At 35.1% G+C, this 13,700-nt stretch overlaps 1 protein-coding gene across 1 annotated transcript; it reads right to left on the reverse strand.

Annotated features, from left to right (window-relative positions):
- Window positions 1-1,289: 1,289 nt before the first annotated feature.
- On the reverse strand, window positions 1,290-4,486 carry LOC111366587 (putative late blight resistance protein homolog R1A-4). Its single transcript, XM_022987314.1, has 4 exons — window positions 4,459-4,486; window positions 2,469-4,401; window positions 2,328-2,394; window positions 1,290-1,531 (listed from the first exon to the last, which is right to left on the reverse strand). Exons 1-4 carry the CDS (start codon window positions 4,484-4,486, stop codon window positions 1,493-1,495), a joined length of 2,067 nt encoding a protein of 688 aa, XP_022843082.1. The 3' UTR covers window positions 1,290-1,492.
- Between the last annotated feature and the right edge of the window lie 9,214 nt (window positions 4,487-13,700).

The following is a 13,700-nucleotide window of genomic DNA, read 5'->3' on the forward strand; positions in this document are numbered from 1 at the left end:
AAAAGTGTTAGAAATGAAATTGGAGACATGCAGGTAAAATACATGAGTTAAATGGATGCACATGTTAAAACATGTGACTAGAAGTCAATTTTAAATTTCATGTGTTTATCTTATTATTCTAAATGTGGCTTTGATATTTTGAAATGTTTTAGAAAATTTTGCAGATGAGTAAGTACTACATAATTTGTAATAGCACTACTTATATTGTGTTCATCTCTATGGTGATAGTGCTAATAATAATGTGATGCTAAGAAGGATTTACCCCTGATGAGTATCGATATGAAAATTCTCGTGAGGTGTGAGTCACACATGCCCTTGGAGGACTAACTTATGTAAGAGTTGCTATGAGGCCGTGGTTATGGGATTGGGCTATTCCATAGAGACTCTTACTAGAATCAAGATTTGAGGGTATGGCTATTAACAACGCTATCCGCTATAAACTGAGCCTAAATCGATACTGTGTGTAGAACAATTGAAGTTTGACGAAAGGGATCTAATTCAAAGTTTAGTCCATTATGGCCCCCTCAAATGAAATTTGTTATCACTAAGTGGGATTCAAGTCCAAAAGACACATCCACCTATTGCATAGTATTATGTTGCCTCTATTATATATTTTAATTATTTTGAAAGTTTAAAACTTGTGGGGGATTGTTGTAACTTAAAATTAAGTTTTAACCTCTCATCATTTAACCTATTTAATTTTCTGTTTTTATTCACTTAATAATCACTTATAACACAATTAAAACATCATAATTCATGTTATAACCTCTATTTTAATGACTTAATTGTGGGGATTAATTTCACTTATAAAATGTGGTTACATCTCATTGAAAATGAGTATTTTTTAGAATCACAACTTGAAAAATAAACAATATATACAACTATTTCTATATTTTGGCAACTCAATGAAAGGATCGTTCGCCTATGACCCTGTGGTCATGCCCATAGAAGGAGAGTCACATAGGTTTTATCTTGAAGTCATATAGTGTCGAAAGAACCCGCACGAAGGGAAAACAACATGATTTTAGGATAACGTTTTCGACGTGACTCTCAAAATTTGCTTCCTAAATCTCTTCTGTATTTTATATTATTTTATTCTTGAATTGTATTTGTTATTTTATTGTGTTAATTGATAATAAATCTATACAAAAATCACCCGATTTTTCCAGCAAAAGATAATATAAGACGGATAGTTACCGTAACAAATGATGCTATACTTATTGGAAATTTAAACCACAATTTAGGATAACGTACTTGGACTTTGAGCATTCGATTTCAAAAGAGAGAGATGGGAAAAAAGAAAGTACTCATTATTTCAAAGAAACAACAAAAAAGTAACTGCTGCTGATTGCCGTCAAAATACCACAATGAAAGTACATGTCCAATGTTCATTTATATTTTGACATCTAATGTGTCAATAATGTACAACAACAGCATAATCTCAATAAAACACTTGAAATAACATTGCAACTTAGTCTTCTTTTCCACTTTGTTAGCTAGAAACATCAGTGTCCTTATCTTTTAGCGCAACCTATCGGTGAAGCTCCAAACAATGACAGTATTAGCTTAAAGATGTATGAGCAATTAAAGTCAAGAAAAATGTATGGCTAATTGGTATCGTAATATTCAACTCATTTCAAGAACTTATATTCTCTTTAGTCTTTTAGTCTTGTAACTTCAAGAATCTATCTTTATATTCTCCCAATTTTGAAAAGATACTCTAAATTTTAACCAGAAAATTATATACTTAGAAAATCTAGTTTAAATATCTGCTTCACTTATTTTGATTTTCTCTGAAAGATTTTGCCAACGTCATATTTGGTAAACTCACTATTAATAGAGATGGGCGAAGTAAATGAGCCTATGTAAGGCTGCAGCCATAACTATATGACGTAGATTTCCGTTATGTTACTACACTACCTCTATTACAAATGAGCAATTAAAGTCAAGAAAAATGTATGGCTAATTGGTATCGTAATATTCAACTCATTTCAAGAACTTATATTCTCTTTAGTCTTTTAGTCTTGTAACTTCAAGAATCTATCTTTATATTCTCCCAATTTTGAAAAGATACTCTAAATTTTAACCAGAAAATTATATACTTAGAAAATCTAGTTTAAATATCTGCTTCACTTATTTTGATTTTCTCTGAAAGATTTTGCCAACGTCATATTTGGTAAACTCACTATTAATAGAGATGGTCGAAGTAAATGAGCCTATGTAAGGCTGCAGCCATAACTATATGACGTAGATTTCCGTTATGTTACTACACTACCTCTATTACAACATTGACTGTAAAGGCTAAGACATGGAAGGAAGAGAAGAACCTGAAATCCATTATTTCCCAAGCGTGTTTTTTCTTCTTCTATGAATTTTGCTGAAGTCACAACAGATGTGCTATTCTAAATCCATTATTTCCCAAGCGTATTTTTTCTTCTTCTATGAACTTTGCTGAAGTCACAACAAATGTGCTACATTCACACAACTCGATTTTTTGAAGAGTTGGTATTTTTCCAATTCCAGAAGGGATCTCCACCAGGTTGTAGCAGTACTGAAGACTGAGGCGCTCAAGACTTGGGAAGTGCATTTCATCAACTTTCCAATGCTCCAGATCAGTCATGTGTATGAGCAGCAATTTTAATCGACGAAATTCCCCATCATTTGATTCCCAAACAGGGCCTTCGAAGGCATGGTATTTGAGTTTCAGCACTTCGAGGTTGGACAACGAACCAACAACAGTCATAATTTTCCAAGATAGTCTGCAGCCACTCAAAGTTAACCTTCTGAGTTTTTGTGGGAAAGCAAAGTTCACTGGTAGAGGATCCTGATATTTTATATAAGACTTCCCAAAAAAGAAGCATTTCAAAACTTCAAGTTGAAGAAGATGGACAAAATTGTCAAAACAATAGGATGACCACTCAGTTCGCCCATCATGCTCGTACGAAATTACCAATTTCTTCAGGTTTGGCATCATTTGAATGACCTCCTTTGTCCATCTGAAGTTTATAACATTGGTAAGTGTTTGTAGGTTTTCCAAGGGTGCAAAAGTTCCCCCATTCAGTGCATCAGTAGGATAAGGCAAGAAACTTATCACGAACAAGAGATGCCTCAATCGTGACATCTTCCAGATTTCCAGCGGTAGGAATGATGTATTAAAGATGGATCTCAGTTTCCCTGGATTAACAATTAAAGTCTCCAGATTGCGAAGTTTGGATATTGACGAAGGAATCCTATGCTTTGCCCAATAAGTCAAAGCAATAAACCTCAAAGTCTCCAGTTCAACTATTCCGATAGGAAACTCGTCAAACCATATTGTGAGTGCATCCAATACCCTCAGCAGCCGAAAACTCTTGACAAAATATGTACCATGTGGGCTATTGCCAAAAAAATATGTAACAGAGCGGATACGTAAATCAAGATTGTCTGCAAGATCAAATTTGGGGATTTGATTCTTCAAATCTGAGAGAATACTAATGTGTCGAAGATTGTCATGGACTTCTGTAAGATTCTCATCATCCGAATTAAACTTCTCCTTAGTTTTCATCTGGCAGAATTCCCTCAAGGCATCATGGATGCAGCAGGTTTTGATTTCACCACTATAATTAAACTCACGAACCATAATCAGATTTCTATCAATAAGGTCTTTTAGATACTCCTCTGCCACCTCTTCCAAGCTTTTCGATCTTTCTGGCTTTATAAATCTATTGGCAACCCATAATTTTATGAGTTTGGATCTACGGATCTCGTAATCTTCAGGGAGAACACCCATATAAAGAAAACATGCTCTCAAATGATGGGGCAACTGGTAATAGTAGAAAGATATAATGCCCTGGATAGAGAAATACCCATAATGTTCTGCATTAATATTATGTTCAACATAACTCCAGTATTCTCTTGTCCTCTCGGCTTTGTATAGGAGACCACCTATCAGGACAATTGAAAGTGGAAGTCCTCTGCAATGATGTGCAATCTTTCTACCTAATTCCTCCAATTCAGGAGGACAACATTCTTCACCAAATACCAACCCACGCAGTAGCCCCCAACACTCATCGGTATAGAGAAAGCTCATTTGGAGAATGATCGAATTAGGATCAGCATACTCAGCAACATTTTCTAGTCGACTGGTTAACAAGATCCGGCTTCCATTACTGTCATGAGGAAGCAAACTTTTGACTTTTAACACAATCTCTCCATCCCACACATCGTCCAGGACAATGAGGTATCTCTTGTCCTTCAAACACTTGTATAGATTCTCAGCTAATTTTTCTGCACTATCTTGGCTTGATTCTTGTTTGAAGCCTCTTATGGAATGCAGAAGGCGACTGAGTACTTCTTGTACATGATAATTTTGTGATACCGTTGCCCATGCACGAACATCGAAGTGAGATGCAATAACCGAGCCTTACAGCTCGGTGTACATATAGCAAGGCCGTTTTATTACTATTAGGAGGTTATAACTTATAGAGGTTAACTGCATTTTATGCATTGATTCGGACTTCTATTTTTATTTCTTTATTACTAGACTAAGCGAATATCTAGTTAATTAGTGTAAGTAATTTTAGTTTTAGGAAATTTCTCAACTTATATGCCATTGGCATGAAAAAGGTGAAATTGGAGTTATAAATGGATTTGATTTAGGGAAATTTAAGATTAATCGGAGTGCACATGATCAATTAGAAGAATAAATAGAGCATTCAGAAGAAATTCATAAGTTCGTGAGTTAAATTCAACAATTGAAAAGTTTCAATACTAAATTACAAACTTTTAAACTTGCATCAAATCGATATTTAATGATTTTTGAATGTGAAGGATTTAATTGTACAAAAAATAAAAAAGAAGAAGTAAAACTGCAATTAAAAAGAGGTTCAAGCCTAAAAAGGGAAGAAGGTAGGAATTTTATTGAATCGAAAGTTAAAATTAGGGGCTTGCAATCGTAAACCTTTAAATACTACAATTGAAAAAATTAGATTCAACTTTGTCATGATTTCTACTTAATCCATTTCGTTACGTCAAAAATATATTGCAAATTAGTGGCCTTTCAGGGGGCCATTCAACAATTACAGAACAAAATGGTAAAATTTTTACACACAAGTAAGCAGTGTCCTAAAAAATAGGCTTAGACAGCGTCTAAGCGCGGACGAAACTCCTCGCCTTAATATTAAGCGAGAAATTAAATGGTCAACCACTTAATAAGCAACTTGCCTAGACGTGATTTATTATCATTTTTTTTCTTTTAAAATCTTTTTATTTTACTTTAGTTTATTAAATTTTTTTCCTTTTACTAAAACCATTTTATTTCACTTTGTTTCAAGTTTTAAATGACTTTATCTATACAGAAGTCAAAAATGACTTTATTTGATAAGTGTTAGATAGGACATAAATTAAAGTACTATCTATATGATATAATTATGATTTTGAGATTTATCTTTTTGTTAAAAACTTTGATAATATGCATGAAATTTCTATAAATTTAGTAAGTATGACTTGTCTAGTTGAAAGTTGAAATTATAAAAAAATAGTTTAAATTTTACATTTCGAAAAATAGAAAATTTTATATAATTGACTAATTGTAGGAATTATTATGTAAAGATAGTATTTTATAATTTTAAATGCTTGGTATGTATTATTTTAACTATTAAATAGTTTTTAGAATGATTAAAAACTTAAACTAATATTAAAAATAAGAAGATATTTTTATTCATCTAAGCTCTTCTAGGCTTGTAGAGTTTGAAACTTGACGTCCACTCCTAATCACACTTTATGTGTTTTAAAACACTGCAAATACGGGTGCCAATTTTGGTGAGTTTTGGTTTTGGGGTGGGCGGGTGTGAGGGGTGAGTGGAGAAGAAGTAAAATAGTTTTTTTTTTCTAATTTAATTATTAATGTATTTTAATTTTTTTTTTTTGTTGAAAAATGTACAGGTACCATCTTATCCTTTTAAAATTAGTCAAATTTATGGTCAATATTAAATTTTTTCAACTAAGAGTTAAATTAACGGTTTCCATCCATTTGGATTTCTACTGCGAGTTTTTGAAAGAATTGGTATCCTAGATGGCATAAATGAAAAGTCTGAATTAAATCTACTAATAAACGAAAGATTTGGTACCTCCAATGCAATTTTCCCTTAAGTTATTGCTGCAACCTTGCATAGGCTTCTTCACTTTGCCTGTCTCTATTAATAGTTGAGCTTACCAAATACAAAAGTTGGCAAAATCTTTTGGATAACATACTCTTTTTATAGATACACTTCTCTCAAATGATTTTATAACCTTTCAATGTATGATAATGTCTTTTATAGATAAGCTTCTCTCAAATAGTTTTATGAACTTCCAATGTGGCATAGTAGTACAGAAAAAAATGTTAATTTTCCAAATGTATATCTAATTGACTGATTTGATTTTGAATACCAACTAAATGTAATATCCATCTCCATCTTATCATTTATTTAATTTTAAAATTTAACTTAAATTGAACTTGATTATTAACATAATAATGTTAGATATCATTTTGTATAGGCTTAAACTATTTCAATTTAACAAAGCAAACTGTTTTAACGTGTTGATTTTTAATTTTTGAAGTATTGAAACTAGCTGAAGGATTAACAAGACCATATATGCATATGTGGAAGTTATGTCGGCTCACTCATTTCTAACACTATTTCCTGCATCAGATGGACGAGGGAAGATGAATTACATAAACAAGAGACGTAGGCTCTGAAGGCAGGAAAAGGGATTTCATTGGCTCTCTATTGCTTCAGACATAAATTTCAGGAATCAGGAATGTGGTTGATATTGTGCAATAACTTCTTCTCTAGAGTTTTCTCTTGTAGCAACTATGGACTGATAGATTTACACTGTACCTACTTATAAGAATAGTAAAACCAGATAAATAATGAAGACAAAATATTAGAAAATAGTGAACTTTGTTTACAAGGAAACAAGGAATTTTGATTCACTAAAAATCAAAGGAGTCGCCACAAAAATTGACTTGATAACAAAAGAGTAGTAAAACACAACAAAGGTATAAATTGAACCAGGCTACTTTTCCTGGCAGCCCGTGCCAGGTGCACGCAGTACATGTGAATTCTCAAGTCCATTAAGCATTCGAATTTCCAACAGAGTTATACCTATGCCTCCAACAATCATATAATCCACAGTTCTGATAAATGCATCTGTCCTGATCCTGTCAAACGCAAAAACATGTTAATTCGTTGGAATATGTCCTCGTGATTCAAATATCAATAAATAAATAAATATATACACACACACACACACACACATACATACAAGCAAACTTTTGTCATCATATTAATGATCTTGTCAATAAAAAATTTCTAGTGATTCTTTTATGTGAAATTTTATAGTACTGGAACTATTTCGACGTGGGATTCTATATTAGGTTGCAGAAGATTTTGATATAGCTAGAAACAAAAGCAAAATTGTAAAATGTGGTTAGACAAGTAGCCGAGCATAAATCAGAAGAAATTGCAGATGATTTGAAATATAATGCAATGGGGTCTAAAAATGTGTCCATTCTAATGTAAAAGGCTCGCTAAATCTCTGTTAACAGACAATAGGGGCTGGCTGACGTGTTTAACATATTTTGCAAAGCGTAAGATCCTGAACCAAGAATATACACATTATTAAATGTTGATGGGACTATACAGGTCATACAAATTGATGATGCATTGCTTCATAAAGAGATACAAGCGCTATGTGTCTGTCACATTGTAGATAAAAGATAGTTTTACGCAAAAATAATACTCTAGCTTTTTAAACAAGCCGAGAGGAGGAAAGTTAACAATAGAAGGTGATACCATGCTTTATGATTCACAGAAACCAAGTTTAAGTCTGTCATTCCCTAAGGACTGCTGTTCCTCAAGAAGTTCTTCTGCCGAATTTACTGCAGAATGGCTCGAGTTGTCCATCTCAATCATTTCCAGAGTTGGTATGTCTCCAATACCCGATAGGATCTCTTCCAGCTTCCAGCAGTGGAAAACGATGTGCTTCTGAAGGCTTGGGAAGTGAGTACTATCTGCTCTCCAGTGCATCAAATCTGTTTCATCAATTAGCAGGATTTTTAGTTGACACAATTCGCCATCCACCGGTTCCCACTCTGAGCCTACGAAGGCATAATCTCTCAATTTGAGCACTTCAAGATTTTGCAACGACCCAACGACTGACATATCTTCCCAAGGAATTCTGCAATCACTCAAAGTTAACTCTTTAAGGGTCGGGGGAAAAACAAGCTGCACAGGAGAGAAAACCTAAGGTACCAAAGAGAGCTTAGTAACACGGCATTTCAATACTCCAAGTTGTTGTAGATAGACGAGATTGTTAACATAGAAGGATGCAGATTCCCATTTTTCCATCCAAATTCCTAATTTCTTTAGATTAGGAACTTGTTGAAGGACCTCCTTCATACAGAAAGAAGCACTCACCTCCGAAAGTGTTTGAAGGTTTGCTAGAAGAGCAGAATTTCCCCAGCCAACTGGCTCACAAGGAGGTTCAGACAAGTACCATACATTGAACCTGAGATGCCTTAACCTTGGCAACATCCAGATTTCCAGTGGTAGAGGTCTTGGAAACAGAGCAAAGCTTTTAACTAAGGGACGAAGTATCAAGGTCTGAAGATTCCAAAGCTTAGATATTGATGAAGGAATCTCCCCATGATAGGAAAAAGCAAGGCACCTCAAATTAACTAGTTTAACTATCTCAATTGGAAAAGTAAAAAGTAAAACTTCGATCATATGCAAGACCCTTAGCATGAAGAAATCATCACCAACTTTAAATATTTAGAATTTGCTAGACTTAAGCACGTAGAATATTCTAGAGACTCATTACTTGCTGGAAATGAAGACCATCACCATTCATGAAAAATCTAGAGAATAGAATTGTGAAGCCAATGGAAGAATTCTACAGAAAAATGTAGGCAGTAAACTCCACCGCCATATTTTGCCTATATATCTGTGTTGGCTGAATGTATGTGTGTGCGTGAGGAAAGAAAATAAGGTGTGAGAGGAAGAGAGTGGTGAGCATAGATAGAGACAGTAAAGTAGAGAAAAGTGGAGAGAGGTGTGGGAAGAAGAGAAATAAAGAAACTGAGAAAGCTGAGTGGCAATAGTGGAGAGAGTGAGTGAGTGGATTTATATATTATTTTGTGATGCTTCCATTGATAAAAGAGAGGAGTGTGCTTATATTGTATAATATTTTTTTTAATAAAATTACTTTTTGTTTGGTCTTCAATCTCTACAAAGCAATCTCAATCCCAAGATGGCACGTGATGGGATTAATTGACTACCAGTATATAGAAGTGTCCGAGCAAGTGATGCCGATCTTGTAGGCTCATAAGAATTTGGAAGGCTATAGAAGGAGGGATCAGAACATGGCATTTTTAAACAAAGACTTAGTCGACGATGGATGAAGGTACTGTCGTCATCGTCTGTATTATGAAGGATATGAAGAAACTTCTCCTTTTCAGATTCCCTCACACACGTCTCGCAACAGATCATGGATGCCAATCGTTTTGATTTTGCCATCTACCTGCCGCCGAAGAACCTAGGACTGAACAAAACTCTGGAACCGAACCGACCGAACCGAACCCGAACGAACAGAACCGAACCCGACGGTTCTTCTCAAGTTAAATACACAAACGGGTATTTGAATCAAGAACCGACGGGTATGGTTCGGTTCTCGGTTCTAGGCCAAGACCCGAAGAACCGAATCTCCGTAATTTTTTTAATTAATTTATTTTAAATAAGTAAAATTATTTTTTTTAAATAAATTTATTAACTAGTTAATTTAGTTTGAACCACAAAATATGATTTTCCTATTTCTAATATTCAGTTCAAAATCGACTTAATCAAATTGATCTCAATTTTATCTAAATCTGTTATGCTACTGTAGTGTCGTTTCTACCAGAGAAAATCGAATTAGAGCTCTACAACATCTCTCTTAATTATTTTGAGCTCGCTATCTTTCTCTTTCTGTGATTTTAATAATCAAATTTATGAAAAATTCAGCAAAGAGAGACGTGAAACACATAAGATTGAACTACGTTATTTTGTAAGAGCTAATATTAAATATATCATTAATTAAATTAACATAACTTCGTATATATTAAAAATTTTAATTATCATACGGAACCGAACGGAACCGAACCGGACCGAACCAAACCGAATGGAACCGAACCCTAACGGTCCCGTAATTAAATTTGGACCCGACGGTTCCACTTACTAAATACACGAAAATTTCAGGTTGGTTTGGTTCTCGTTAGAACCGAACCAAATCGGACCATGTCCAGCCCTAAAAGAACCTGAACAAGATTTCTGCTAACAAGGTCCTCTATGTACTCCTTTCCCACATCTTCCATGATTTTAGGTCTAATTTGTTTTAGAAATCCCTCTGCTACCCATAGCTTGATGAGCTAGGAGACATGGATCACATAATCTTCTGGAAAAATTGCCATGTAGAGAAAGCAAGCTTTCAAACATCGTCCCAAATGATTATAACTTAATGAAAGTCTCTCCAAGCATCTAGCAGCAGTAGCAGTAATCGAATGTATATTCTCTGCAACATCCTCCCATACATCATATGTCCAGTCGAGCTTGGAGAGGAGTCCACCAATCACGACAATTGCTAGTGGAAGTCCCTAGCATTTACTAGCAATTTCCTGTCCAATTTCTTCCAATTTGGGAGCGCAACAGTATTCCTTTCCAAATACCTCTGCTGAAAGTAGCTCCCAATCTTTATCGTCATCTAGCAAACGCATTTGATGTAGACAGTTAATGGAACTAGCATATAAAGCCACGTTCATTAGCCAAGTAATCAACACAATTCGACTTCCATTATTGCTGTCTGGAACCAACCTTCTAAAATCATCCCAAGCTTCAATATTCCACACATCATCCATTACAATTAAATATGAAAGTCACACGGTTTAACCCAAATAACACCTAGAGGGGAGGGGGGGTGAATAGATGTTTGCATGGAATTTAACAAATTTCAATTAACAATTGCAACACAGTGTGATTATTAATTAGTCCAGTCCAATTCACATAAAATCTACCATATGTTGAATTACCGCAGTATAATAAATTGTTGGAAAGTAAAGAACACAAAAAATTTGATGACGGAGAAACCCCAAACTGGGTAAAACTCTGGGCAAAAACCAGTATAAATCCACTATAAACGAACACAACTTACAGTGTCTCCAGATTAGACCTACACATGTTCTTTCTGACCTCCTGTATTGTAATTTTCAAAACCCTCCTGGATTGCGTGCTCTTGCACCAACTCCCGACTTCTGATCTAGTCTATCTCATGTGGATTCCCTAAGAACTCCCCGTTCTCCAATGATCGAAACTCCGATCACCTTCCTTGATCTTCAATCTCACATAGATCCTCCGTAAGCTTTTGATTTTGGTATTTGAATTTCAGTTTGATATTTTTTTCAATCACCAAATTTGGTGAAGAATGGATTATATTTTTTTGAACGATGCATGTGTTTTCTCTAATGGACAATCCCAGCTCTTCTCGTGAAATGGCGCAGATATTTATGTGTGGGATATATTGGGTAGTTTGAAATGGTTAAAACTCAAGAAAAATGAAAATTAGGGTTGTACAAGAAAGACTGTCGCTCAAGCGACGTCCAGCGAAAAGCTAGCAACGGTCTTTCACTTGAGCGAAGGCTTGGCAAGAAGCTAGCGACATCCTCTCTACACATGCCGCTCGAGCAGTGTGTTTGCAAGAATCAACCGAAAATGCTGCGATCTTTCCTTCCTTGTTTTGGCATTAAACCCTAACCTACCAATCAATTTTTACAATATTGCACGCGACTTCTCGACTTTAACACTGTTTCAATTTGATCCTTTTTGTTCACAGAATGGTCAATCACAATTAAACCTAACAAAATACTTCCTAGGCAGTAAAATTTTGTAGAGATGCTCTGCCAATTCGACATCACTCTGATGATGCATTTTCTCTGTAAGGTTTCTTAGGGAATCTAAAAGGCCTAGCAAAATGTTTTGCACATTATATTCTTGAGATATCATTACCCAAGCACGAATATGGAAATGATATAATATAAGTGGATCATAATAGACGTTTCTAGCTAGAGTAGTCTTACCGTGCCTCCGATGCCAATAATAGAGACAACTTCGAGTTCTGATGGTGGCCCAGTGAGTCAATCCTTTATTTGTATCAAATCGTCATCAAACCCCAGCATACTATTATTCTTGCTAAAGGAAGCAAGTTTTGGTGGACCGGCAAGCGAAGAATTCCTCGAATGCAAATCTTGCCTGCCACAGCCTTCCTTATTCTTCATCGTCTCTTTCACAAAGGAATCAATTTCTTCTGCTACTTCTCCAAGTCTGGATAGTTCCACCAAGAAATATCATGATAGAGCTCCAAGCCCCAGTCAAATATATGAAGCTAGGCCATCAAAATCTGGAAGGCAGGAAATGATTTTTGAAGTAAATTGACAGCCACACGGGAGGTAAAAGCAGAATTTCCCCAACGAAATTTGATCTAAAATGCGGATTTCGATTATGTCTTCAGCCTGATAAGCTGCATCTCTAATTTTTCCCTCCAAACACTCCACAGATTCACTGCTTTTGGAAGAATCCTCAAAAAAATTTAGCAAGAAGCTGATTTTTTTCCTGAAGAGATTCAATTTGTTGCTTGTAATGAAGAATCAAGAATCGATCAGGATGCAGGAGTTGCTCTCGAATCTGATTAAGAGAAACAAGAGCACAAAAACAAAACTGAAACACAACAAAAGCAGTTGGATTTCCTCTAGTTACAATGCCCCTCTTCTCTTTATCTAAATTTTCTTCCTCCTCCCCAATTTTTTCACTTTTGGGATATTGAATTTTGCTGCTGAAATGTATTCCTCTCAAACTCTACGCTGATGGGAAGTGCGTATTATTGGTTTATAAAGAACATTGTGAGGTCAGTTTTGCCATGAATTTGCGAGAGGGTGTGTATTAAAAAATTGGAGTTAATTAAATGAGTGGCACTGAGCATTGTTAATTGGTTTGCTATTTGCACACTAAAAATTAAATGATTATCCAAAGCTTGTCGAAACATTTATTAATTTACCCATCCATCACCATAGCCCTTATCATCCATACAGGTGGACAAATACATTTACGTGAAAAACTGATGTGGCATACATAATGGGTTAATTGTACCACTTCATCAGAAATTTTTTATTTTATAGATAACAAAAAAAATGTTAAATTAAAAAATGTTTCTTCCTTAAATCACTTCTTCTCCCAAATCACGCCATTCCTCCTTAGACTTGGAAGCCAAACAAGGTGCCGCCATGACCACGACTCCACCTCTGAAGCCTCGACGATGATTCAACACACAAAAACCCACTCAAAGTTTAGCAACATTTTATGAATTTTATCAGACCCTAATTTCAATAGCAAATGAAAAAGATTTGATATGGGAATTGGAAAAAGAATTATTGGGGGCTGATGAATTCAGTACAACTCTTGAGAAATTGGTTGAATTGAGAATGAAGGTTCTTCATGAAGCAAATGGTGAGGATTTTAGGATTTGAGAGCCCAATTGGTGTAAAATAATTTAAAATTTTCGTACCCAGTATGGAAGTACCCACTATTGTTCAAGGAGTCTAGCTAAATGGCCGCTCGTTCCCTCTTCCTCACTCTCACTGGATACTGCACCCCCCC

Source organism: Olea europaea, chromosome 18, assembly GCF_002742605.1.
Source record: "Olea europaea var. sylvestris chromosome 18, O_europaea_v1, whole genome shotgun sequence".
In the NCBI taxonomy this organism is placed as follows: Eukaryota; Viridiplantae; Streptophyta; class Magnoliopsida; order Lamiales; family Oleaceae; genus Olea; species Olea europaea.